Genomic DNA, 27,500 nt, shown 5'->3' on the forward strand with positions numbered 1-27,500 from the left:
ATCGGCCTCGTGAGAGCAGGTATCGGCCGATACAGATTATCTCAAAATACCATACATCGGCCCGATCAATTGGCCGACTCATTAATCACTCGACCACTAGATCTGACACAACTTCAGCGTTTTTACTCAGAGGCTTCACATACAGACTCCGTCCTCTACAGTCTGTAGTCTGATCATTTCATCTGTCTCGTCCTTTACCAGGGTGAATGTATTTTATATTTGTTGTCACTAAATGTCACTGACTGCTCACTGGTTATTTTACAGCGGCCATTTTGAACACAGTCTATGATACATTGTGGCTTGCGGATAATGTGAATTTGTCATTTTAAAACAGATTTAAAATGTTTTCTGAATTCATTTCAAATAAGCACTTTTTTCAGATACAGTTAGCTGCCCTCAGTTCAAGAGAATTCAAATTCTTAAAACAATTCAAAGTTGATTAAATATTGAATTAGTATCACAAACAATGTTTGGGCTGCCGTTGTATTGACACATATTGAAAAGGGACTGACTTCACACTGCTGGGCAACTTTGGCACTTGACATATAGTGTAGATATACTGACTTTAAGAAAATTGTCTTCATATGAAGCTGTTGCACAGAGGTCACATGTAGCCCTGCTCAAACACTTTGATCACTTTGATCACAATTGACCTTTATTCCCCTCTACTTATCAGCTGATGCTCAGCTCTCAGCACTGTCAGGCCCTACGACAGCACCCATTGTCTCTTGAAAGCTAGAAGAAGAGGCCACCGCTGTGAAGTGATGTTCCCAGTAGATGGACGGCTGTCGCTGAGGCATCATTTGATGGCTTGTCACTGTTTCAGCCCGAGGCTCGTAATGGCTGATGACTGTCAGAGTAAAAGGACAGTCGTAGCCAGCAGATACACTGATGCTGGCAGGGAGTCAACAACACACACGCTGACTGCCCACAGCAGTGTGAACTCACATTAATGAAACCATTAACTTGATTCCCTTTATTCATACACCTAAACTGTATAAAAACCCTCACCTTGATGTTTTATGATGCAGCATTACAAGCAGTTGTAGCAGCCAGGTTACTCTTTCTCTCTCCCATCCATCTGTTTTTCCTATTATGATTAATGCCAATATTCTCCCTCTCTCTTTCTCCCTCTCTTGTCTTTCACAGGAGACCATGACCGAGCCGTCTGTCTATGTTGAGGATGTGTCCAAACTGAAGGACGCTGATGAAATCAAACAAGCTTATATCGGCCTCAAAGACACCAACAGGTACTTTGTCACAGCCCGTGTCTTCATCTCTATCAATGTTGAATTCACTCCCTTCCTAATCTTACACCATCAGTCTTCTTTTGTCCAAATTTCATATCTTACGGAGCACTAGTTCCATCATATATATGTATATATTTCCATGATGTATGTGCAAGAAATGTTTGTGAACGCTGCCTTGTCCTGTGCAGATCTCCTAGGTTCATGTGTAAGCCGCTGGAAGTCAGTGATCTCCTGAGTAGGCTCAGGTAACCGATGAGAGGTGGCCTATGCATCATGGAACAGAGCATGCATGGCCACGCTGTCGCTCAGCTGGGTTGAAAGGGTTACAAAGGACTGATATTACTGTAGCTGAAATAGCTGATTCCACGTCGTAGTGCTGATGAAGGCTTGAGTAGCTTTGCGTGGCGTTTTCTGACATAACAGCATGTTGAATAATGCAGCAGCTCTAGCTAGAGTTTTCTTCTTCTTATGCTCTAACAGAAGATGTATGTTCACCAGTATTTACTGATGTCAAGGGGATTTATTTGGCTTTCAAGTCGAGTTTTGTGAGTCGTAGGTTTGCATGTATTTTAATAGTTCAGCATGAACAAGAACAGAGTCTCTTAAGCTGAAGTCCAAGAGTCAAAATAGTCTCTGGTGTTCCTAAAACAAAAAGATACCAAGATGTTCTCAGTGGCTTCAACAGCTCTGGTCTGTGTTTGGAGATGCTGAAGAACTTCGCAGCGCAGTATTTACAGAATGTGTGGCATGAAAAGCATGGAGACGTCTGAGCTAAAAAGGGGATCTAATGTTCAGCTGTTGTTCCACCTTTTATTAACATGTAGATATTTAGAAGTGACTTTGCAGTGGTGATGCAGCAGGTTTGAGGCCTCCTGTCTCAGCTTCATGGAATGAGTTTAACATGAATCCTGCATGAAAGCCCATTTGTTTCATTGTTTGTTAAAGCAGAGATGCACAGTACACTCAGAAACATTTTTTCTCAGAGTACCCACCACTGTGTGTTTAATCTTCTTCAATCAGTAGCCAAAATATTGCAGACATGTAACAGCAGACAATAAACCATTTTACTAAAGCAACAATGATGAAACTCTGAGCAAAACTACTGTGCATCGCTGCCCTTGTCTCTCTGTTTCTCCCATGTTGCTTCATTTGTTGCTTGTAACCTTCTTTGTTCACACTCTGACATTAGAGCTCAGTCAGTAGATCTCATTAAATGCAGGAACAAACTCATTCACTTAGTGATACTGGTATGAAAAGCTGACTAATCTAAGCATACAGTAGAGAATAAACAGTACACAGCAGGCTACATGTAGACAAGAGAAGATTCTACCTCTGTTGTAATTAACAGTGAAATGATACAGAAAACAGTTGTTCCCAGCTGGATTGAAATACATTGAATCAGTTTTGGAAGTAGTTAATATTAAAGGCAGATTTGCGTCATAGTGTTTCCCTTTTAATGGCATAGAAAGTTTCTACTTTTAGGGAGAAAGTTTTCCTCCACAGTGACGTTCAGAACATCTCAAGCTCCAGATAATATAGCTCCACAGTCTATAATCATAGAGCATGGTAGTTCTCACAACACACACACTAACATGCCGACACTTCAGATGAAAGTCCTTCACATTGTCTGGCTATTGTCCATCCACCAACCGCATTTTCTTTCTTTTTTTTATTTTTTCCATTGTGCTTTTCATGTTCCTTTGTGTTGTGTGTCGATCAGATCCGCTGCCCCAGACTTCCATAAGCTGAACGAGGACGGAGAGCTGTGGCTGGTTAATCAGGGCTTAAAGGAGACCATCAGGTGTAAATGTGTTTCAAACACAAGTGTGACTTTCGAGCACGATACGTTTGCCTTTTCACAGGAAAGGATGTGTGCTGCTTTGTTACTTTCCTCACATTGTTTCTTTTATATGCTTTATTAGATTTTTATCTCTATCTAATCTATTTATTTTTTCCAACGGGACAGTTTAGGACATGTAGGACTGCATGTGATGTAGTCTTTGCTAACTTTTCAAATATTTAGAAGTTGGTTTTAATGCTTAAATATAAAAACATAAATGACTACTTTGGCACTAATATGGCTGAAGAGGTCATTATATTGGGCATTGAAAGTTACTGGAAGAGTTTGAATGTCATACCGTCCACTTTGGTACTAATAATATTTCTGGCAGGACAGAAGATGAAGTTTTTCACAGTTTTGTTCTATTTTCTCAGATGCTGCATAGTAACATTTATACAGGCTTTGTTTTTATGAAGTTATTTCCCCCATTTTATTCATAAAACTGTGCAGAAGGGGTCTTTTTTACTCTTTTACTAACCTATAATAACCTGTGTTTACTAGTGTAGCTAAATGTAACTCTATATAACTTCAGCGTCCTCTGAAGAGCATGTTTTAAATATCGCTGTTGTTCCACTTCTGATACTAGATGGATTGGATTTGCCAGTTGACTCGTTGTGTTTCATCACTAACAGCTTATTGCAGATACAGCACTTGCCATTGCTTCGCTTTAAACTATTACATTTGTTTACTCTTTCCTTTGCCAACATTTTCTTGCTGCTGTTGTTGGTTTACTATTTGCAAAACTGATCGATACAATCTGAAGTTATCAAACTAGTGTTAAATTGTAGAGCTACCTCTTTTTTTTGCTGACCCTGACCTCTGAAGACACTTTGTTGGCTAAGGTTCAACTTCTTAAGAAGCATCCACTTTGGTTTATCACTCAAAAATGCAGAGGAGAGTTATTGACTCAGCAGAAAAAACCTTTCAGAGAGGCTGAGCTCTGGGCTGCTGGTAGAGTCTGCAGAGCATGCTGCTGTCCTGCGTCAACACACTGTGATGGAAACCTCAACTTCTCTCATTTGTCCCACACTGGAAGTCTCTTACTGTCTTTCTTTCTCTTCCTTACACTATGATGCTAATTTTTTTTTCCTTCCCTTCTCCCATCTATGCCCTCTATCTCTTACTCCCTGTTATTTCATCCCCACACTGTGCATCCTTCACATCCTCTCACTTTCCTCCTTCTGCACACTCCTCTTCATCCACCCTTCTCCTCCCGCCTCTGGTCTCACCCCCCCCCCCCCCCTCCCCCCCAGGTTACTGGAACACCAGCTGCAGACTCAGCGGAGAAGTTACGATAATGAGGTGGAGGCGCTGCGCGGTGAGCTGCAAAATGTCAAGGAGGAGAACAACCGTCAGCAGCAGCTCTTGGCACAGAACCTCCAGCTACCTCCAGAGGCCCGAATCGAAGCCAGTCTGCAACACGAGATCACCAGGCTCACCAACGAGAACCTGGTACGCTGCAACACGCACACACATGCAGGTTAAGGAAGGCCAGTAGCACTTTTTCTCCAATTAAAAGTGAATTTTATAGTCAAAAAGTCAAAGGCTTTTCATATCTAGTTGCATTGACATTTTAAGATACCATGTACCTTCTTCAAATATTAGATCATCTGATTTAGCCAACAATGACAGCTCTAGCTCATGTAAAGATGAATTTGGTCAATCTTTAACTTATATGCACATATTCCTTCCAATTACAGCAAAGAGACAAAGATAGCGATGCAGGTTGCATCGTTTGTATCAAACCGTTTAGCTTAGTGAAATGTTTTCAACCATCAAAATGACTTGAATGCAAATATATAACTTACATAACCTGGAATTGTCAAGCTGGAACTGTCCAGATATGGTAAGATTAGTGTCTGTCATAGTCCTTCATGCAGATGGGATATAAGAAAAATCCATCAAAAAAAAGATTTTAAAAAAACAGCCACCGTATACAGTATCGCTGTGTCACACACACTCATTTGTACGGCTGGTATCACCTGACAGGAACTCTTGGCTGACGACCCCACAGCATCCCGAGAGGCTCGAGTCATCATTTTACGACGGATGGTTGTATGTAGAGACAGCGCGTGTGCATGTGTGTGTTTTGCATGTGCGTCAGATCTAACAGAAGTTGTGTGTTCTGGGTGAAAATAGCGCTGAGCGTGGCTCTAACTCTCTACAGCAGTGCCCTCTAACTCACAGCGGAGCAGCCCTGCACCTTCTTCTCTCTTCTAACAGTGAGCCCTGCAACTCCTCTTCCTCTTCTGAGAAAACAATCAGCTCAGCAGCTCTCGTGTTGATTTGAGACCATCCTGCCCTCCTCTTTGTTTGTTTGTTTGTTTGTTTCCCAGACAGAGCTGAATGAACTTACATGTTTCACTTTTTTCCTCGGGAATTAAAAAGCTTTCTATTATTATATATTTTAATTTGTTATTAATCAGTGCAAAGCCACTGTTTTTAAGAAGGATTGGAGTTTTTTCTTTTTACCACTGGAGGGCGACAGTGTGAAGAAGTCTGAGTCAGACAAGGTTTGCCGTTTGTCCTCACTGTTCTCTCTGTCTTGTCTCTCTCTTTTTGTCTGTCTGTCTGTCTCTCCATCACTCCATCCCTCGACCCGCTTCAGGATCTGATGGAGCAGCTGGAGAAGCAGGACCGAACCATCCGCAAGCTCAAGAAGCAGCTGAAGGTTTACTCCAAGAGGATTGGAGAGATGGGAGGTACGGGAGATATCATCAGTCAGCAAAAGCTTCATCAATTTGTTGTGTTTAACTGAACTGTGTACCTTTATATCACCTGACCGTCATGTCTTGTTTCCCAGCGGGTCAAGCGGAGGGCCAGACGTCGCCAGGACAGATGGTGGACGAGCCCATCCACCCGGTCAACATTCCTCGCAGGGAGAAAGACTTCCAAGGAATGCTGGAGTACAAGAAGGAGGATGAGCTCAAACTAGTCAAGAACCTCATCCTTGGTAAGAACTAGTAAAAAAAAAACAAGTAACCTGAACATCAGATTTAAGTAGGAGGTGAAAAAATACACTGAGTTTCAGTCATTTTTAAAACCCATCATAATCCAGGGCTGTGTTCAAAATGAAGGGTTTGTTGGAAATCTGAAATACGTCTCTTCTAAGTGATAGCAGAAACTTTTCATCTAATGTCGGCCTCAGTCCATCACTGAACCCATGTCTCCTCCGTCTCTTCAGAGCTGAAGCCTCGAGGCGTAGCAGTGAATCTGATCCCAGGTCTGCCTGCCTACATCCTTTTCATGTGTCTGAGACATGCAGACTACCTCAACGATGACCAGAAAGTCCGCACTCTGCTCACCTCTACCATCAACAGTATTAAGAAGATCCTAAAGGTTCGTATATATGCGTGTGTGTCTTGTGTGTGCACTGCAGTGGTGCTTACAGAAAAAGAAAGGTGATCACTGTTGAAATTCTGAAGGGAGGTTTTTAGTGTTGAGATTAAATTTGCAGTCTGATAAATGGAGTTGGTTCACTGACTGCTGTGTGTTCTTCTTCCTGTCAGAAACGAGGAGATGACTTTGAGACCGTCTCCTTCTGGCTGTCCAACACCTGCCGCTTCTTGCACTGTCTGAAACAATACAGCGGAGATCCGGTGAGATTGACACGCTCACTAGAAAACAGTATATACACAGTCAGTCAGTTCAAAAAGACAGACAGTATTTTTGAGTAAACTTGTATTTATATGAAAAAAAGTCATAGATAGAATTTGGATATTATTTTACATGTTTTAACTTGTATCTGTGTGTGTGTGTGTGTGTGTGTGTCTCTCAGGCCTTTATGAAACACAACAGTCAGAGGCAGAATGAACACTCTCTGTCCAACTTCGACCTGGCAGAGTACAGACAGGTGATCAGCGACCTGGCCATCCAGATCTACCAGCAGCTGATTAAATGCATGGAGAACATCCTGCAACCCATGATAGGTGTGTGCTAATGATAATAAGAACTGCTCGTGTTTGTTTATACACATGTATTTCATGTGCATGTTACTGTCACTTACTATACAAGTGTGATCCCTGCAGTCTCCGGCATGCTGGAGCACGAGACCATCCAGGGCGTGTCAGGGGTGAAGCCCACAGGTCTCCGTAAGCGAACGTCCAGCATCGCAGACGAGGGCACCGACACCCTGGACTCCATCCTGCGGCAGCTCAGCGCCTTCCACTCCACCATGTGCCAGCACGGCACCGACCCCGAGCTCATCAAGCAGGTGGTGAAGCAGCAGTTCTACATCATCGGAGCCGTCACCCTCAACAACCTCCTGCTGCGCAAGGACATGTGCTCTTGGAGCAAAGGCATGCAGATCAGGTAGGGTTGCTTGATGCATTTCTTTTTCTGTGTTTTGTTTTTTGTCATGACCACCTTACAGATGATGTGTGTTTGTGTGCAGGTACAATGTGAGCCAGCTGGAGGAGTGGCTCAGAGACAAAGGTCTGATGACGTGTGGAGCCAAGGAGACTCTGGAGCCTCTGATCCAGGCTGCTCAGCTGTTGCAGGTGAAGAAAAAGACTGATGAGGATGCTGAAGCCATCTGCTCCATGTGCCTGGCCCTCACCACTGCTCAGGTAAACTGTCCTGTTTCTCATTACACCACATTCACATAAACCAGACCAGAACTAAAGAATCCAGTTACAGCCTTCACACAGAAGAGTACTCAGTGCCAACTAAACTTTAAAGCTTGAAATTATTCTTGAAATAGTCTCCACTCCAGTCTCCTTATGAGAAAACTCAGCCACTGTAGGTAAAATGTTTGGATTTTTTTGTTGTTGTTGTTGGAATAAACTTTCTTTGTGACTTCTCCCAGATCGTGAAAGTCTTGAACCTCTACACTCCAGTCAATGAGTTTGAGGAGAGAGTGTCAGTCGCATTCATACGAACCATACAGGTAATATACTCTTTTAAACCACCTGATGATTACATTCAATTTTGAGAGTAGCCTGCAGTGTTATGAGTGATGTAAATAAGATGAGTCTCTTAAATGAGATATCCACCATTTGATGGTTATACCTACAAAACACACAGCACAAATTAAATCTAGTTATTGTTTGTTCATTTTCAAATAATAGTGAGGAACATTTTATATTTTTGAATGTACTATCTAGACCTCCAGCCAGTTATTGGTTTTTCATGTGTTTCACTATAAGGAACAGGAAGGTTTTTTGAGATGAGATCATGTCTGCTATCATTCTGTCAAATTTACATTATTGCTGAGTGGTAAAGTAGTGCATATTTCAAATAGTTACAACTGTATCATCAAGAAACAATAACATAACTTTTTTAACTCTACAAGTAGGTCTGATCTTCATTGTACAGTATTATTGGACTCAAGCAAGTTATGAGTCAATGAAAACTGACTCTCATACCTTAAAGGTAGAGTCAGTCATTCTGGAGAAAGATTGTTGAGATTTGAACTAAACACCCAAACAAATACACCCCTCCCTTCATGCTCCTTAAGACGCTCCGTCCCCCAGATTCATGGGCATGCATTGCCAAGGCAACAACCAAAAGAGAAATATGGTCAGGGATGTGTAAGATTTTTTTTCAGGGCACACATAGGTTAGACAGTTAGTGGACCGTGAGGAGATATTCACTGAATTTGACAAGTAGTGTATTGGATTAGAATCGCTGACTTTACCTTTTAAGCAACACTGCGGGATTTGAAAATTCGTCACTTTGTTGCCATCTAGTGGACACATAAAGAATAACACAGTGGTGGACTGCAATGAACTCATGTCATCTGAATAATTTGAAAGATGCTTTGACAATTCTATGAAAAATGTACACAAAGTAATTTAGATGAAATGAATGAAAAACAGCAACTGCCTGGCAGATGGGAAAAACAGTAAAAAAAACTAAAACACTGCAGGATGCTCTGAAAAACAGACAGTAAGAATAGAAAAAGTCCTTAGGATTTGTATTAAATGGGCTAAAATGTGCTTCAGTCCCTTGATGGATTGAAACCATAAATCTTTGACGTTCTTTTAAAATGGAAATTGGCTCATTAATTTAAATGAAATTGTGATATATACTCACTGTTTCCATCTTTTTTCTCTCCTCTCCTTTCCTTCAGACTCGCTTGCGGGACCGTTGTGAAACTCCGCAACTGTTGATGGACACGAAAATGATTTACCCAGTCACCTTCCCATTTAACCCTTCCTCTCTCGCCCTGGAAACAATCCAGATCCCAACATCCCTCAACCTGGGATTCCTAACCCGTGTTTAAACCAAGCACCCCAGGGATGGCTCTGAGCCGTGCAGCATTTCTGGCTCAGTGGCCACAGTCAGAATTAAAAGATAATAAAAAAAATTTTGAGCATCACCAACACTCCTAAATTACTGTTTTTATTATCAAAATTTGTCCAAAAAAACCCCGAAAAGTGTCAAAGAGCCGTATCAATTTTCATTAGAATGAATGGGGTGCCATCTTGAAACACGGTATCCAGTTCTCTTAAAGTTTCCCTCGTCTAAACTGAACACACACACATAACGTACAAAATTACACACACGAATGCCACCACCATGCTGAACTTTCAACATGCATCTGTACAATACATACATCTCCTCAACGCCCACGTGTACGCCTACACTACGTGCACCTTTTCTCTTACAAAATGCACAGATACACAAAGCGCCCACGTTTGCCACCACTAGTTTAAATCTGGCTCTAAAACGCCACCATCTATCCACTGCTTGTATAAACGCCTGCCTCTTAGAGAAGCCACAGGACCAGATCAATGCCTCCAGTACCCGCTCTCTGCCCCCCTCTGGGTCTGTCCCAGAGGTCATGACCCCATGCCATCCCCCCGATCTTTCCTCTGTGTCAACTAGTTGTTAAAGTAGTTCTTCTTGTCATCGTCTATTCTCCAGTGGTTATGTATCTACCGATATTCGAGAGTAGTCCCAAAAGGAGGTTTCAGACTTCAGGACAAGGAACAACTTGGCGAGTTGTTGTCCAGTTTGATATGTTGGCTCTCTACTTAATAGTCAAAGTCAAATCAAAATCCCAGTATGAAGCCAGCTGACTGATATCGCACTAAAGTTAGCTCTCTCCACCCCATGTTGAGGTAACCATGGACCAGGCTGTGTTCTGTATATCGTCATTTTACTCTCTGAACACAGCCAAGTCAAGACAGAACTCATTGTCTGTACTATATTATTTATATATGTATTAATATGAATAATATATATCATGTATTTTATTTATTGCATATACCTCCGTCCCCACCCTCCCCTTTTAAGATTAGAAGCTTTCTCTTGTCCGATGTGAAGGATGGGACCATCATTCCCAAGACGAACGGTTTTTGTAAAGACAGTTTTAGTTTTAGTTCCATTGTAGACTGTTTATGTCAATATCAGGTAAATGTAGTATAGTTAAACGAGTGTCGGCGCAGATGATCTTTTGTTAGCTCATGTATGGCAGTCTTATCTTTAGAGACGTCGCTTTGTCATGTTTATCCTGCAATTCTGGCAGATGAAGTGTAGCGCAGGTTTTAACTGAGGAGAGATGAATAAGGTACAAGGTTCAAACTCTGCGGAGGGGTTTAACCTGCTTCAATCTATACTGTTTACAGCTGAGACCAGAGCTGAGTGTCACAGGGAACACAATCACTCACACATGAACACGACAGTACAAACACACACACATTACCCTCCACTTACTGCTGATCACTGAGGGGGTTGTTTTGCGCTTTCTTCTGTTTGTCTTCTCTGGTCAGAGCTTTGTTTGTTTTACTCTTATTATCAGTGTGAAATTATTTATTTCAGTATTCAGTGAAACTGCTTATGCTGCCATCTTGACCAGGACTCCCTGGAAGAAGAGATCTTGTATCTCAATGGGACCTTCCTGGCTAAATAAAGGATAAATAAAATAAAAAATAAAATGTTTATCGCAAAGCCATGTGTCACTGAGCAGAGCGCACAGAAACTGTTTCTCTCGAGTTGGTTTTAGAGAGTTTGCCTCAAATCTATTCAGCTTTACAAACAATGTTTTCTGCTTTATTCACTAACATTAACTGCAGTTTTTTGGACTGATTTCTGTCATGTCTCCCACCTGTCCACCCTACTGTGTGCCTTTCCTGTTAAAGAAAGCACAACATGGGCTTTTATCACCAAAAACAGTTGAATAAGTTGAGGGTTATTTTTCTCTGTTGAGGTACAATTAATAGATTTTCAGATGTATTTGCTTTCAAAGGCTGTTCGCAGGGCCTTCAATCATCAATACATACAGTAATCCCCTGCACCAGATCCCTGTAGAAAACCAGAGGGGGTTGATATGTAACTACACCCATTATTCAAGTCTGTATGTCTACAGCGTGGCATAAAAACTACAGCATGTACTGCTGCTGCCCTCATCTAACCTGCATGGGTTTGGCTTAACCAGAATGACCAGTTACCAGAAATGTACCCGCATGCTACTGCTTTTCTTTTTAATACAGAGAAACCTCAGTGTAGCCAAGAGTCGTTGGATGAGTGTCAGCCCATGTTGTTACAAAGAGTTCCTTGTCTGCTTTAATTGTCCTCGCTGCCTCGTGTTGGGAACTTTAAGTTTACTTCCTGTTGTGCCATTAGTGTTAACAGTCAACCAAATTAGCCTCTTGCCCTCACGTGAACCTTATTTTGCCCCATGACCTTACACCCTCACTATGACATTTCACTTTGAGAGAATATTTTTTCTTTTTTTTTTCTTTTTTTTAAGGTGCTTACATATACTGGAGATTGTGAACAGTCACCAAAACTGGACTCAGTCCCATTTTCTGTTTTATTTTTTTGGAAATTCAGTCTGAAAAATGTATCTCAGTGAAACTGTTTGGCTGTCAGGTTACAGGCTGACAGCTCTGTGGGAGATGCAGTACAACACTGAGAAGTACAAATATTTCACCAAGTTGAAGTGTCCCATTAAATGCCATGAAACACTCTGACAGGCACAAACAAGCTACAGATGAGATGAAAGCGGAGTAAAGAGAGATGTGAAGTTGTCTTGTGTTTCTCTCTTTGGGACCACATGTTATCAATCTGCCTTTTGTTGTATTGTTTGGTTTTCTAGGTAGTTGAAAGTATGGTTTGTGTAACGAGTACATATCTGCAGGTTGAGAGACGGTAACTGAAGGAATTAACCATATGAATGTTTAAAAATGTTATTGAAGCGTATCATGATTTTTAGCTGCACATTGTGGACAAAGCCTTATCTGAATTATTTGCTATCTGAATGACTTACACACACACGATCGACGTTGTTTCGTTCTGTCAGTGCAGTATTTTGTTTTCCACTGTAAAATGAATATGAATTGTTAAATGTGATCTTTTTTGTTTTGGTTTGTTTGTTTGTTTTGTCCATTTTGTCCTACAGTTGGTGTCACAGATGGGTTGCACTGTTTAGCCATGAGTCAAAACGCACTTTTTTAAACATTGCAGAAGAAGTCAGATAATTAATAGAAGAGTAGGGACTGTAAAAAGAAATATTTCACATTTTAGGATATGTTTTTCCTTTGATTCCTGCCACCTCTGAACTGTTAAGCTTCCTCTACCACATTCCCTGTGTGTGTGTGTGTGTGTGAGCGCTTCCTTTTCTCAATCAGTGCTTTTTTTTTTTCTTGCTGTTTTATTAACACTATCAATTAATGAAAGCCACAAGTAAGAAGACACACTCTTGTGAGTTTCATGGTCACAGCACCGGCCTTCTCAGACTCGATCAGACTGTCCTTGTGGACTGATGTATTGAGGGAGGATAGTGGGAGGGTTGGCCTAGTTTCAGAGGAGAAAAAAAACAACACATCCATTCATTGGTTGGTATTGTTGAGCAGAGCTGCAGCGTCTTGTTCCCCTGGGCTTCTCTTGGGCTCTCAAACAGGAGAAAATGTCATTCATTCACTCTTATGTTTTTACATTAAGGAGAGAGTTGGTTGTATGATATGGCGTAGACATTATAAATTACCATTGTTCTCATCAGCACTAGCATTGATTGTGCCATTTTAAAAAATTATTAAAAGAGAAGATATATCATCACCCCAGCTGTCGTGACACTGGTGTGGACATGCCGAAGCCAGTACCAAATGTTTCCTCTCCGACCCATGTGTACATTTGACAAACTGGACTGTTTGTAGTTTCTGGTAGCTGTGCTTAGTGAATGTGTTCACCGTTAAGAAACTAAGAAACTTGGAATAAATTGTCAAATCTGTAAAAGTAAAATAAAAGAATTCAGCACTGTCTGGTTGTCTGTGGGAGTTTTGTTTTGTTTTTTTAAAATGTTTTTCTCCTTTTCTAAAGTTTTGTCAAATACTTTTAAGAAATTCAGATTCTTTCAGTCCACCTGGCTCACAAAAACACAAATGTACAGTATGTATTGATCTATATCAGAAAAAAAATATTTATACTTTGACTAGACAAGTTTATTTTATCTCTCTGAGAGAAATTTTCTGCTATTTTAGTGACAGCAAGAGGCCTTAAGACTGCAGTAATGTTATAATAGTGGAAGCCCATTTCAACCAGTGAAAGACAAAAAAAGAAGTCATGATAAAGAAATGGTCATGACTTAGTGAGTCAAAATTATTAGATAAACAGTCAAAATTTACTTAGTAAATCAAAATTATGAGATTGTATATTATAACTATGAGACAAAGTCATAATTTGATTTAGTAAGGAAAAATTATGAGATAAAATCCAAAATTGACAGTAAATATAAGTTATGAGATGAGGTACTTAATTAGTATTATACATAGTATACAAGTTATACAGTTAAGTAAAAGTACAGAAGCAAGATGTCAATTATTTTACTTTGTAGCTCAAAATATTGACTCAGTAAGTCAGAAATTAGCTTCCATACATACCAGCATTGTTAAAAGTTGCAAAGTGGTTCGATGATCATCTGATATCACTGATAAAATGCAGCAAATAATGCAGTTTTCATAAAGTATCAGTTTAAATTCATATTACATTGAAGAAGAAATGTAATCTACAAGCAGTTATATTACAGTTGAAGGAATGATTTTGTATCAGGTTACAGTGTGAAAGTAATCCTGCAGGCCTTGCAGGTAATACTGCAGGAACATATGAAGCATGGAGGCGAAAGCAGAGCAGAGTCACAGCTTAAACACTTGACTAAGAAGCTTAGTGTTCCCTCTCTGACCCTCACTGACAATCCTCTTCACTGGAAAACTCAACTTAGTTCTTCACAGACAAATACCTGCTGTACAGAGGACGACAAAATCTCTTGAGGTAAGATTTTATTATTCTGATTCTGTTTTTGATCAAGCTGCTATATGTGGAAATAACATTCAGCGAATAAGAGGTTGATGTGTTTCATGTTACAAATGTAGCTACATGGTGTTATGACTTGGGATAAACCAGGTTCAAACCTGAAAACTAGAAATGCTCACAACTCATCTGCAGTAAATTATGTAGAAAAACATCTGATCATTACCTGAAGAGATAGTTTTGAGTCTGTAAAAACTGGAGTGAAGAAAATAGAACCCATCAGTTATAACGAGTTTGTGTGTGAACATAATGGGAGGCATCTGAACGCTCATTTTGAGGTAAAATGATTCGTATAATTCCACAGTATTACGTTCTTACCTTCTATCTTATTCTATTATATGTACATTTTGAACATTGTGTAATATTGGAATCAGTAGGACTGAAATGTGATGATAATTAAGTTATGTCTTCATACATTTTCATTATATGTATTTTTCCTGATGAGACATTTGTAAAAATCTGAAACTATGCTCACAGTATCAGTCTGTTATGATATTATTGCACCCTATAAGATATATGAATATGTTAATGTTGGAACATTTATAATTAGACAACAAGTTACTGCTTCAAATAAAGCTACAGTATGTGTACAGTAGAATTTAGATAAATGTTGGTGGTGAATGTCCATATTCAGGTGTAATTTAATTAGTTTATTATATTTAGTGTTTATCTTGTACTGTGTTATATTCTGAGTGTGTGTGGATGTGTGCAGTTCCCAGAATAACTGCACTCGTCTCCTCTGGAGCTCAGAGAAGGATCAGGCTGGAGTAGATTACCAACTACTTACTGTGTCTCCTGCACTGCCACACACACACACACACACACACACACACACACACACACACAGAAACAGGCCTAGTGGTTACAACCAAGCACACCAATCAAGGCCTCAAAAATGTCCACAGTAAAGTGTAACCTAATGAATGAATCTGTGTTTTTTGTTTGTGTGTGTGTGTTTTCCAGGTGTGTGGGTGATCATCTGCAGCCATGTGCGACCAGACGTTCGTCGCGGCCACTTTTGGCCCCTGCGACAGCTGCACCAAAGCCAGTCCTCTAATGAACATCTACATTAAGAACGAGGCCATCAACTACTGCTCCTTCTGTGTGGAGATGGTAATGTTTTCCTTTCTGTTCCTCGTGACTAAACAGCTGCTATCTGAAAGGTTTTTTGTATAACTTAATTTGAATCAATGTATTACGGAGCCCCTAAAGTCCCAAAAGGTGATATTTTTTTAACTTGTGCGCACAATATATTATCTTGTGCGTACAAGATGATTATCTTGTGGGAGCAGGTTAATATCCATACAGTTAAGGCATGATAGGCCTATGCTTTGAAGACCACAGGGGTAAGTTGTTGATTTCTCAAGTATATTAGAAACATGGTGGCATTCATTGCTTTATTTGAATAGTCAATATGCTATGTTTTTAATGGAGCCCAAAAGGTGGTATTTTTTAGGTGTTTAAAAAAACACCTTTTGGGACTTTAGGGGCTCCGTAATTTATTGTGGATCTATCAAGATATTTTTATTTTTTTTACTGCAAAGGAGTCTCTGCAGCGATCTCTAACAAGCTGAATGTAATCATTCATCTCACCATGTCATTTTCTGCTAAATAGGCATGAACCAAATGAATTACTGTTAAATGGTTTGACTCTAAACTTTGGGTATTGAGATGCTTTTTAATACAGAAAAGAGATGAAAGTCATACAAGGTCAGTAAAGTCGGCATACTGATACAAACCTGCACACAAACCTAAAACTGCACTGGAAATATCCTGCTCTCATGTTCATCTACAGCATGAACATATATGATAATAACAGCAAACTGTGAGGCTTCTGCCAAGTTTCTACATACAAAGAGTTTAGTTTGATGACACTTTGTGCAACATCTGTTTAACTATGGACACACCACTCAGCAGCACCTTTTAACAAGCAACAGTGTTAATGTAGCTCGAAACACACTTGACATTATGTGCAAACACACACACACACACACACACACACACACACAAAGTCATGAGGACAGATGCATGCCAGTGAGCCCTCCTCTGTTGTTGTGATGCATGTATCATTATTTTCAATATTAACATGAATTGGGTTCAAAATGTTTGGATATGTAATTAATATTTTGTGACGCTGACTGAATTTAACTGAAATTAATCTAAAATCAGTTTTAAAAAAGATTTCTTCAAACATATTCTGGACAATAAACCTTTTTTCACAGCAGACGTTTTGACTTGTCATCGCAGGAAAAACGCAGATGTTACTAATAATGTTAATAATGGCTTCAGTTCAAGTGTCCCAGTCAGTAGTGATAGTGAGCCAACTTGTACAACACCAGGACCCTGAAACTGAAGCAGCTAAGTGGAATGTGACCATCGTTAAATCTTTTTATTTACTTCTGTGCTTTTCCTACTGTGACAAGTCAAAGTGTCTTCCATGAAAATAGTCTATCTGCAATTCAATGTTATATTCTTTACCCAACAAATCTATTTATTCACTTATCAGTAAGTTGTTTTACCAGATTTCACCTGCCATTGAACAGATATAGTAAGAGTTTCTGCCGTCACTGAGTGTTCAAACTGAAAACAGTACTGAAGGAATTTCAGTTTTTGTTTTGTGTGTCCATTTCAGAGGTATATTCTGTCTAAATTGGTGAAATATGTATCTTAGCACGTTGAATGTGCAATACTAATAGTTATTCAGGGGTCTTAGTCTTGTAATAAGATAAAAATATCTTGCTGAAGTGCCAATTGCAAAAATGATCTCACATGACTCTAATTCACCTCCAACAACATCTGGACTATGGAAGTATGTGAAACACGATTTCTGGTTGTGAAAAGTTACACAGAGCTAAATGTGAATGTGCACCAGTGTAAAATCCAGCCTGTGGTGGTTGTGGACAGTATTTGAATATATAGTGTAGAGGGGGAGGAGGAGGAGGAGAAGGAGGAGGAGGAGGCAGAGCAGTCAGTGTGACACACAGAGGACAGTTTCTACTAACCTCTAACTACCAAACAACCTGATCCTAAACTCCCCCTGTTTGCTCCTGTGTTTCCCGACTCCCTCCCCTCTTTTCTCTGTGTGTTTATTTGTTGTTGTTGTTTTCCTTTTTAAAGATGGCTTGTCAGGGGCTCCAGAAAGGGGAAACCCTGGCGTCACTGTCGAGAGAGAGCGACAATCTGAAGAAGAAACTGGAGGAGGAGCGGGGCAAGCTCAACGACGTGGAGCGTAAGTGTCCTGGACACCTGAGACAAAATAACACCCACCCTAACTTGTCAGCTTTTACTGAAACAGAAACCGTTATCCTTCACTGATTACCGAAGCATACACCGTCATCTTTCACTTTTCACCGAAATACACACCGTCATCTTTCACTTTTCACCGAAATACACACCGTTATCTTTCACTTTTCACCGAAACACACACCGTTATCTCTCACTTTTCACCGAAATACACACCGTTATCTCTCACTTTTTTTTTTTACTGAAACACACACCGTTATCTTTCACTTTTTTTTACTGAAACACACACCGTTATCTTTCATTTCTTATTAAAACAACGTGTTGTTTACTTAAAACAAGGTGACACGCAGATAACGCGTCGGTGATGTTTCGCTTATAATGATGTCATGAAGTTTCTGTGTTTGTTTAGCGATGATGAGAAGAAACTGTTACTACCTGCAGTCAGTGAGGGATGTAGCTATTAGTAGCCTACATTTAATTCATTACTGTACTATTGTCCTATTTCATATTTCCATTTTCTGCTATTTCATAGCTCTGTTTCACTACATTTAAGAGTGAAATATTGTACTTTCTACTCCACTAGCCTACACTTATCTGACAGCTACAATTAATTTACATACAAAGTGTTTAAAACTATGATGTACTGTTAAAAATGAACCTGCTCAGTGATATAAAAACTAGTTAAAATCATCTTCACCATCACTATCTGCAACATTAAATGCTGCTTTCATGTTTATGTAGTAAAGTATATTTTGCTGATAATACTTCTATAATAATTATATGAGAATACTTCTGAACTTTTACTCAAGGAAGATTTTGAATGGATGACTTTTACATGAAGTATTTTTACATTGAGGTATTCCTACGTTTACTTAAGTAAAGGATCTGAGGACATCTCCCACCACTGCCTGCACTCAAAAGTCCTCATAAATCTCACAAAACCAACAGAATTTTACACTACAGAGTCAATATCACCTAATTGTAAAATAGGCTTTATGAAAGCAGTATTCAGATCCTAACAGGAAATGTTACTGAAGTACATATATTAGTAGTAATAGTATTATTAGCAACATGTACTTAAAGTATCAAAAGTAAGTATTTAATACCAAAAATGGCCCCTGAATGTTATGTATTATAATTATTATATCATTTTTACTGATGTATTAATGGATAACAAAGGATAACTCCAGCTCTTGCATACTTGAATTATTAGCCTTAAACTAGATCTGTGTGTGTGTGTGTGTGTGTGTGTGTGTGTGTGTGTGTGTGTGTGTGTGTGTGTGTGTGTGTCCTGGTACCTCAGTGCACCAGGTGGCTGAGAAGATCGAGTTGTTGGGTGCTATCTCCATAAAGACCAGACGCGTGCTGAAGGGTCATGGGAACAAGGTGCTGAATATGGACTGGTGTAAAGACAAACGTCGTCTGGTCAGCTCCTCACAGGTGAACACCTGCACACACATACAGATATGATACAGCATATGAATAGGATACATAATATTATTTGATATTTATGTATGTGGGCCTGCAGTATATGTTCTGTGTTTTTTTATCTGTGTAATATTGATTTATTTCTTCTAATCCAGGATGGAAAAGTGATTGTGTGGGATGGATATACTCTTAATAAGGTGAGTAGTGGTCTATGTGGTACTTTTGTGCATATTTTACAGAATGAGTGAATTAATTTCAGTAATAGATGATAATAAATTAAAGGGCTGAACTTCCAAAATGAATATTTGTTAATTAATAAAATGATATAATGTACAAAAATAATTTTTGAGGAGTTGTAATATTTCTCAGTCACAATGACCTCAGATAAAGAGTGGAGAACAGTGACAATGACCTCAGATAGAGTGGAGAAATGTGAGGAAATGCTGGTAGAGATTTTTTTTTTTACATGAAAGGTACCTGAAAGTTTTCTTTAAATGGAAACCTCATTCTCAGCTCAAACACACACAATCATATTAGACAGTTAAAATGAAAATATCCTTCCCTTTTTAATGTTTTTGTTTACTTTCTTAGGAAATCACATTTCATATGTCACAAGGCACCAATTACTACAATACCCATGAGCCTAGGAACAGAACAGCGCACCACTGGTGTCAAACTGATTCATAGTGATTCATAATCCAAAAATAAAGTGGTTCAACATGTTCTACAAAATTCAGTGTCTCAATTTTTCTGGCCACGTCCTGTTTTGCAGTATTTTGAGCTCAGTTGGATGTTTCTTCCTGCAATAATGTCACAGAGTGGGAAATCTGTAAACAGCCAGTCCAGTCACACAAAACTACCTTTGAAAAAAAAATGAATAGGACTTCCAGAGGCCCGGTTGCCCGATATAACCTTACTCACCTCCACTCTGTTATGTAAGGATAAGTGGGGTTTTTTTTTTCTTTTCTTTGAATACTCAGATGTTCTCTTCACTACATGTACTGATGTTGAGTGGGTGGAAGGGTCATCCTCTGCTCCCATGGACGACATGGAAATACGCGTTAAAAGATTATCTATCCATCTGTCCCCCTGTAATGACAGTGTGTGTATGTGTGTGTGAGCTTGAGTGCACTTAAATGGCAGCCGGGATTCAGCCCGGTTTAACTGTTGTGACTCTTGATGGAGCAGACATAACCACACGGAACATAATCCCTATTAATACTCATCGCAGTCAGATTTACTGCAGATATGTGTATGTGTGTGTGTGTGTGTGTGTGTGTGTGTGTGTGTGTGTGTGTGTGTGTGTGTGTGTGAATAGTTGGTTTTATGCTTATTAAAGAGAATGTACATATTTTTATATTTTTAATATTTTCTTACCATTAATGGATTACCACAAAAACCATATTCATGTTTTTCTCTCTTTTGCGTGTGTTTGTGTGTCTGTGTATATGTGTGTGTGTGTTTGTTTGTGTGTGTTTGCTTTATGTTACAGGAGCATGGGGTGACCCTGCCGTGTACATGGGTCATGGCATGTGCTTATGCTCCCTCAGGTTGTGCTGTAGCATGTGGGTGAGTACAGGGAATGTCCCTTTATTATCTCTTAGGTTTAAATAGCAGGTATTCTTTTCAATAATCGTTTCCTTCTGGAGATGCAAATCAGTGACTCACATGTCATAAGCTCATTCACAAGCTTATTAGACTGTATCTCCGTCCTGTATCCTATATTTAACTATACTGTCTTAGACTGTAAGGAATGAGACACATTATTTAACTTTTGATGTTTCTGTCTCCTCTAAAGCGGACTGGATAACAAGTGTTCAGTGTTTCCACTGTCAATGGACCCAAACGAGAACCTGGCTGCAAAGAAGAAGTCTGTCGCCATGCACACCAACTATGTATCAGGATGCACCTTCACCAACTCTGACATGCAGGTGAGCACCAGTTTAATGCTCTGCATGTAACTGGCATTGTAAGATTTGTAGATCAAATGAACATAGACTTGATTCTGAGAGTTATGGAAGCAGCCCAAACCTGAGGGGTTTGGTGCTGTGCACTTTATTAGATGAAGCAGCTGCTGACAGATTGCAACTCACAATGTTGCATCTTTTAATTAAAGCTTCATGTTGTTCATTTTGCCAAATGTTCAGTGTCTATCCTGCCAGTTTCCCTTGAATACATTTAGTACATCTACTCTCATTGCCACATTTGACTCTGCTGTGCTCCTCTCTCAGTTTACAGTCGGTGCAGTACGACGGGTTTCAGCTGCTAAACCACCAACTTCACTTAAAACCAATTAAGCCTGTAAATAAGCAACAAACAAGCACCAGGAATGTGATAGGTCGGGCTCATCTGGGATTTGTAACCAGGACCTCTTGCACCCAAAGTGAGAATCACACCCCCAGACTAATGAACTGACTTTCTGATAAAACCCAGCCATACTCTGCTCTTAATCATCTGATAGAATTTCAATTCTATCAAAAAAAGTCTTAAAAATAGGACAAATATATTTGTGTTTTATAAATATATTTCAAATTCTATATTTTAGATTTTTTTGCATAGTTGTACTGTACCTCTGTAGGTTCATGAGTCAGCATCAATCAGACTTTTTTGTGGACTTCCCAGCAGGAAAGATGCAAAGTAGGGGACTGAGTCAGAAGAAGAGCATTAAGGAAACTGAGATATTTGGAGACTTAGATATTTGGCTTTAATAATTTACTCCACTCTGGCCCTCAGCAAGGCAGAGGAGCACAATGGGGTGGGAGGTAACGAGAGGAGAGGGAAGAAGAGGAGAGGGGAGATGGATGGCTGGGCTGAGGAGGGGGCAGAGAAGAGACACAGGGGGTGATGGTCCTCTATTCTGGGTGTATTAATAGACACTGAGTGGCTTTTATCTAGGAAAGAGTGGAGCACACTGACCTGAGGGCAGAACATTTAACACATACACACATGCATGTTTTCTTCCTGTCTGTCTCTCATACACACACATCTCTCACACAACTCCTCTCTCATACTGCATCTCAAACACAAAGACACATGCGTGCACATGAGCGCGCTATCTATACCATTAAAATAGAGCTTGAAGCAAAAAGCTGTGGACTACATAGAGGGCTCAGAAAGTCTCTTTCTTTCTTTACCACAGTTGTTACTGCAGCAAGTAAGCATATGAACGCGTGGTTCCACATTTTCAAGCAGCGTAAAGGAGAGTTTAGATGACATAAAATCTTGTATTGTGTTGTGTCTGTGTGTGTGTGTGTGTGTGTGCGTCCAACTGAGAGCAACATTTAAGCAGCGCACTGGTTTTCAGCCGGTGAGTTTTGACATATAAGATCCACTGATGCACTGAGACATGTGAGTTATGAGTTGTGAGGCTTTCTTATGAAAGGCATTTACATGTGGGATCACTGGGTAATTTAATGAACCCCCCGCAAATATTTAATATAAGGAGACGTGCAGGTGGAGAAGGACTGAGGCTGTCTGTTAGATCAGTGAGGTTCCCATCTGTGTGTGTGTTTCAGTAATTGTGGCTTACTGATAATTGCATTCATGTTGAAACTAGAGCTACCTCTCAGCGCAGGCAGGATGTGGTGTGTTTTTGTGCCTGAGGTCATCCAGCAGGAGCTCTCTAATCCACCAGTCAGCAGGGATCTCTGATGCCTGCATGTGTCTCTAAGTGCCCATAATCTGTTTTCATCAGAGGAACTGCTGACATTTTGTGTGCTTGTTTGTATGTGGATACATGATGCATAGTGAGAGTTTTCCGTGTTAGTGGAGAGGTGCTGACCTTTGGCTTTTGTTATTGTATGTGTATGTGTGTCTGCCCTGTGTGTGTATTTGTGGCATAATGATGTCATGTGGGGCACTTAAATTTACAGAAATAAACTTTAGACTTTTACTTTCAAATATTATTCCACCGAGTCGATAATTTCCAGTTTATTTTGGGGCTGTTTCATTTCTCAGTTTTAAGAGTTAAAACTGAGAAATGAAAGCAAAGCCAGCAGTCAAACTCATATAAGTCGAAAATAACTTATCTTGTAAAGCGACACTGATTTAATATTCATTATGTAAGTTTAGTTTAGTTTAGTTAGTCAGATGCAGTCCAATCTTACGGTTTTTTCTGCCTTATTGAGGGAAGGTATAACATGAGCAGTATATTTGTTTACAATTTCAGTTTGCAATTTTTTTCTAATCACCTTTTTTTCATATTTGTTCTTTTGATGACCACCAGCAGTGCACATCCAACCTGATTCAGCCTACTTTCACTCATTTAGCCCAATCATCATGGAGTTTCCAGCAGAATTCATTAATTACGAATCTTAACCCACCAAAGTCGCTCTGTGACCAGCACTTCTTCTTGTCTGGTTCCCACTTTGTCTTCCTCTCTGTTGTACTGAGGTTCCCAATGTTAGTTCAGTTTTCAAGTTTCCACTGTAGGTGGTGGCTCGTTATAGTGAATTTCCACCGAAACAATTATACTGTAGTATTTTTAAACAGAGCAAGTTCCACAATGAGATGAAGTCTACTTTATTTGAATGAAGTAAATATTACAAACTATACTGAACATACATGTCTTACCCTTGCAAAAAACTACTTTACAGTAAAATAAACTTCATGATTTCAAATTGTTGATTGTTTTATGTTTTTTATGTTCTTAATGCATGTGTGTGGGTGCATTGTATTTATTTATCTGTCTTTTATTTCTATGTTTTAGCCAGTTTTACTGCTTGGTATATCTTTTTATTCTACTTTTATTTTTCCTTATACCCTACCTACCCCTTTTATACCCTACCTACTCACTTTAATACATCTCCTCTTTTTTTAGTATTTTATTATCTTTTCTCACACTTTTGTATTATTATTTTATTTTGCTATTCTGAAATTTTACATTTTTATCCTAAATCTGGTGTTTCCCCATGTTTTCCCCAACATTTCCTCAGTTCCTGCTTTTATTGAATCCTTTATTTATAACATAGTCGCTTATTGTTTTGTGCAAGAATCAAAAGTGTTATATAAATAAAGTCTGATTGATTGATTTATTGATGCATGTGTCCATGTGTACTAGCTCCTGACCTCCAGTGGTGACGGCACATGTGCATTGTGGGATGTGGAGAGTGGGCAGCTGCTGCAGAGTTTCCATGGTCACACAGCTGATGTCTTGTCCTTGGACCTCGCCCCATCTGAGACTGGCAACACTTTTGTCTCTGGGGTGAGAGAAAGATAGTGTGTGTGTGTGTGTGTGTGTAATTCATGTGGTCATGGAAAAACCTTGCAGCTCATGGTTCTCTTTGAATTCAGAGTTTTCATCAAAAACACTAGAAACTAGATTTCTACAAAACAATAATCCTTGTCTCTTGTGTGTGTGTGTGTGTGTTATCAGGGCTGTGATAAGAAGGCCAACGTGTGGGACATGCGCTCTGGCCAGAACATCCAATCTTTTGAGAGCCACGACTCCGACATCAACTGTGTAAAGTGAGTTCAGTTCTTTGATAAAAATGTCTGGCAGTGTCTCTTATTTAGTAAGAAGAAGAATTAATTGACAGAGACACATTTATAAAAACGGAGAAGAATAGTAGAATTGATAGTAGTGTTGGCACTACTGCATCTGCTATTACTATTAACAATGGAGATCCAAAACTGATAAATTCCCTCACAGATAATCATAATGCATAATGAAAAATGAATGTCTGTACACATGCTCAACATCTCGCAGGACATCAAAGGCCTTCTTCTACTCTTCTATGTTTTTGTTTTTAATGAATGAGAGACTGTTGTTCCCTGGCTGCAGATCAAGTGTTGGTACTGTAAATCAAGTTTTCAGTCTGGTAAAACTTTATCAGACCTTGATGTTGAAAACTAATAACAAACAGAAATGCATGAAATCTGTTTGATTTTACATTTCACAACTTTCCAGTTGTTCAGGTTTGTAAAATAGATTTTGGTTGCAGTTAGGAGCAAACTAATGAGTTATTTTAAGCAAGGTCTTTGGAGAGTTTTGTGTTTTATTTCCCATTATTTTATTTTTAAAAATGATTTACTTGTGTGGCATGTAAGATTTGAGCTGTTCATGAATTGCTGTTTATTCAGTGTAAAATACACATAAAAAGGAGAATGTTGCATTAAATGTTGAGACAACTGACAGGTTGTGACGTGATTCAAGCAGCAGAATTGCTCAGTTATTTAAGTTTAGTCATATCGTCATATAGAAAGCTCACTGGTGCAGAAACATTTCTAACTCCACCTCACCACGTGTCTTCAGGTACTACCCCAGTGGAGATGCATTTGCCTCTGCCTCTGACGATGCCACAGTGAGTCACGTCATATGATCTCATATCAATATGTGTCCTGTGCAAGATTACCAGTGCATGTGTTGAAAAAGTAACATTGATTTATTGGACTCACTCAACCACTTTTCTTTCACAATTTGGTGTTGAGATGAACTCAGAAATCTTAGTGGTTTTTTTATTTTAGCAAACATAAATAAAATCTACACATATATAATACAGATATAATTCAGGGTTCCTGATATTATTCCTTACTGCATTTATTTGGTCCCATTAGCTAACAAGTAACACCAACCCCATCGCTACAATATAAACATGCCTACTGAAGACCATTCACAGACTAAAATGATATTTGCCTAATAACCATTGTGTCATGTTTGTGTCTGTGTTGTTTCATGTTTGTCGGTGTTCCTCAGTGCCGCTTCTATGATCTGCGAGCTGACCGTGAAGTAGCCGTCTACCAAAAGGACAGCATCATATTTGGTGCTTCCAGTGTGGACTTCTCTCTGAGCGGTAAGAAGTTTGTAAAGCACATGAAGGTAAATTATTGTATCAAATATGCTCAATAAATTTTGACTTGCCTTTTTTAAAATTCTATATATCATCTGTCTGATTGCTTTTGTCGTTATATTTACCATAAATCAATACTGAAGATCTGATGCCATGTCAATTAAATACTTATTGACCTGGACATACTCATCCATTGGTAGTTTTTAATGAATAATATGCATTATTCATCAGCATCTTAAAAAGTATTACAGTACTGAATAAAAATAAAACAATTTTTAATGATTCAGTAGAAATGAAAATTTGGACATTATCTCACAATTTCAACCAATCATTTGTCTTTCTCTACTTCCCCTTATTCCAAAATCCCCCACTTCCTCTTTCATGTACCATGTCTCCTTTTGCTGCCACCCCCAGGTCGCCTACTTTTTGCTGGTTATAATGACTACACTATAAACGCGTGGGACGTTTTGAAGGGAACTCGTGTTTCCATCCTGTTTGGCCACGAGAACCGCATCAGCAGAGTGAGAGTGTCGCCTGATGGCACAGCACTCTGCTCGGCCTCCTGGGACAATACCTTACGGGTGAGCAGGAGTTTCCCAACACAACATGACATTACCATGGAACTGTTGTTCATTTTTATTTTTTACTGCTGGCACATTTTGAATCCAAACACTGTCACTGTAAATGAACCATAATGATGTGCAATGTAAGCCTTCCTCCTTGATACATGTATTGTTCAGTATGTGTGTATATATGTAAACTATTATTAGAAAACTTTTGTAATAAGGAAATACATTTTCTTGTTATAAAGAGATACTTTTTCGTTATAATAAGAAAGTTTTCTCATTATATTGAGAAACCAATCAAATTTTTTTTGTCATGGTGGCAGCAATATGCTGCCATAATGCAGCCTTTCTTGTAACTTACATTTGATTTTTTTAGATAAAAAGGGTATATGTATATTGGGGTTGTTGTGATATTAACTTATGCTTAAATATGCAATTACATTTTTACAAGTTTGCAGCTTTAACCCACATGATTCTTCTCCCTTCTCTAATGTAGATTTGGGCCTAGAGTTTTGGATCACTGTTGTGATCCAGTGAAGATGTCACCAGCATTATACCAAGACTGCAAGTCAACACTACTGCAGGAGTGTTCAGCCTGATAAACAGAGAGAAGCACAAAACCTAAAATCTCTCCTCTGAACAAGAATATATCATTGTATCATAACTGTAGGATCCTCATCGTTGTTACGTTGTTAGCTTGATGATGGATATTGTATTATTATTTTAGAGTAATAGTTATTGTTATATGGTGGAAAATCATTGTATAAAGAATCAAAACAACCTGTAGAAATTAGCAGCATGTGTCTGCTTTGCCATGTAGACTGACAGTCAATATTACTGATTGTTTTGTAAATGATGTACATCGGTTCACTGTCACCTGTCCAGTCATACTATAGACGTACATGCTGCTGTTATAACTGTTCTGCCACTCTGCCATAGGTTACAGTATGTCGTGATTATCCAAAAGAAGACTGTAAATGTAACCACTGATTTATCTTATTTCAAAATACATAAACCACAGCTTAGGTAAACTCCTTGTGAGAAAAGTAAAGAAGATTTGAAGTATATTTTTCATTTTTTGTTCCTTTTGTGCTGTCTTCTTGCCAGAAGAGACTTTCACACACAGTAAGTT

The 27,500-nt window shown here is 39.2% G+C and overlaps 2 protein-coding genes across 5 annotated transcripts in view; both read left to right on the forward strand.

Moving 5' to 3' along the window:
- The window catches only part of myo5aa (myosin VAa), a 51,727-nt gene extending 42,315 nt beyond the window's left edge, over nucleotides 1-9,412 (forward strand). For 3 of the 4 annotated variants that reach the window (XM_042392203.1, XM_042392299.1, XM_042392242.1), the window contains 11 exons: nucleotides 1,150-1,250; nucleotides 4,344-4,542; nucleotides 5,699-5,792; nucleotides 5,894-6,043; nucleotides 6,275-6,429; nucleotides 6,600-6,689; nucleotides 6,869-7,019; nucleotides 7,119-7,401; nucleotides 7,484-7,658; nucleotides 7,898-7,978; nucleotides 9,164-9,412. In XM_042392203.1, coding sequence (XP_042248137.1) covers nucleotides 1,150-1,250; nucleotides 4,344-4,542; nucleotides 5,699-5,792; nucleotides 5,894-6,043; nucleotides 6,275-6,429; nucleotides 6,600-6,689; nucleotides 6,869-7,019; nucleotides 7,119-7,401; nucleotides 7,484-7,658; nucleotides 7,898-7,978; nucleotides 9,164-9,316 — 1,632 coding nt within the window. In that variant the 3' untranslated portion in view covers nucleotides 9,317-9,412. Of the gene's footprint in view, nucleotides 1-1,149; nucleotides 1,251-2,970; nucleotides 3,052-4,343; nucleotides 4,543-5,079; nucleotides 5,146-5,698; nucleotides 5,793-5,893; nucleotides 6,044-6,274; nucleotides 6,430-6,599; nucleotides 6,690-6,868; nucleotides 7,020-7,118; nucleotides 7,402-7,483; nucleotides 7,659-7,897; nucleotides 7,979-9,163 lie in introns of all 4 variants that reach the window. The other variant, XM_042392355.1, reaches the window with a different exon arrangement.
- A 7,883-nt stretch (nucleotides 9,413-17,295) lies between these two features.
- On the forward strand, nucleotides 17,296-27,435 carry LOC121896348 (guanine nucleotide-binding protein subunit beta-5b-like). The gene is made up of 11 exons (XM_042410175.1): nucleotides 17,296-17,572; nucleotides 18,890-19,026; nucleotides 19,170-19,211; nucleotides 20,507-20,583; nucleotides 20,813-20,945; nucleotides 24,074-24,217; nucleotides 24,389-24,480; nucleotides 25,268-25,316; nucleotides 25,709-25,805; nucleotides 26,217-26,383; nucleotides 26,865-27,435. Exons 1-11 carry the CDS (start codon nucleotides 17,461-17,463, stop codon nucleotides 26,874-26,876), a joined length of 1,062 nt encoding a protein of 353 aa, XP_042266109.1. The 5' UTR covers nucleotides 17,296-17,460; the 3' UTR covers nucleotides 26,877-27,435.
- The last annotated feature ends 65 nt before the right edge of the window (nucleotides 27,436-27,500 follow it).

Source organism: Thunnus maccoyii, chromosome 1 (genome assembly GCF_910596095.1).
Source record: "Thunnus maccoyii chromosome 1, fThuMac1.1, whole genome shotgun sequence".
Taxonomy (NCBI): Eukaryota; Metazoa; Chordata; class Actinopteri; order Scombriformes; family Scombridae; genus Thunnus; species Thunnus maccoyii.

Bases quoted from the DNA above. Each gene is read 5' to 3' on its own strand.
- LOC121896348 (XM_042410175.1), top strand. From the start codon at position 17,461: ATGGCTTGTCAGGGGCTCCAGAAAGGGGAAACCCTGGCGTCACTGTCG. The intron at 20,946-24,073 runs GTGAGCACCAGT...CATGTGTACTAG, and splicing joins TCACCAACTCTGACATGCAG to CTCCTGACCTCCAGTGGTGA. The intron at 25,317-25,708 runs GTGAGTCACGTC...GGTGTTCCTCAG, and splicing joins CTGCCTCTGACGATGCCACA to TGCCGCTTCTATGATCTGCG.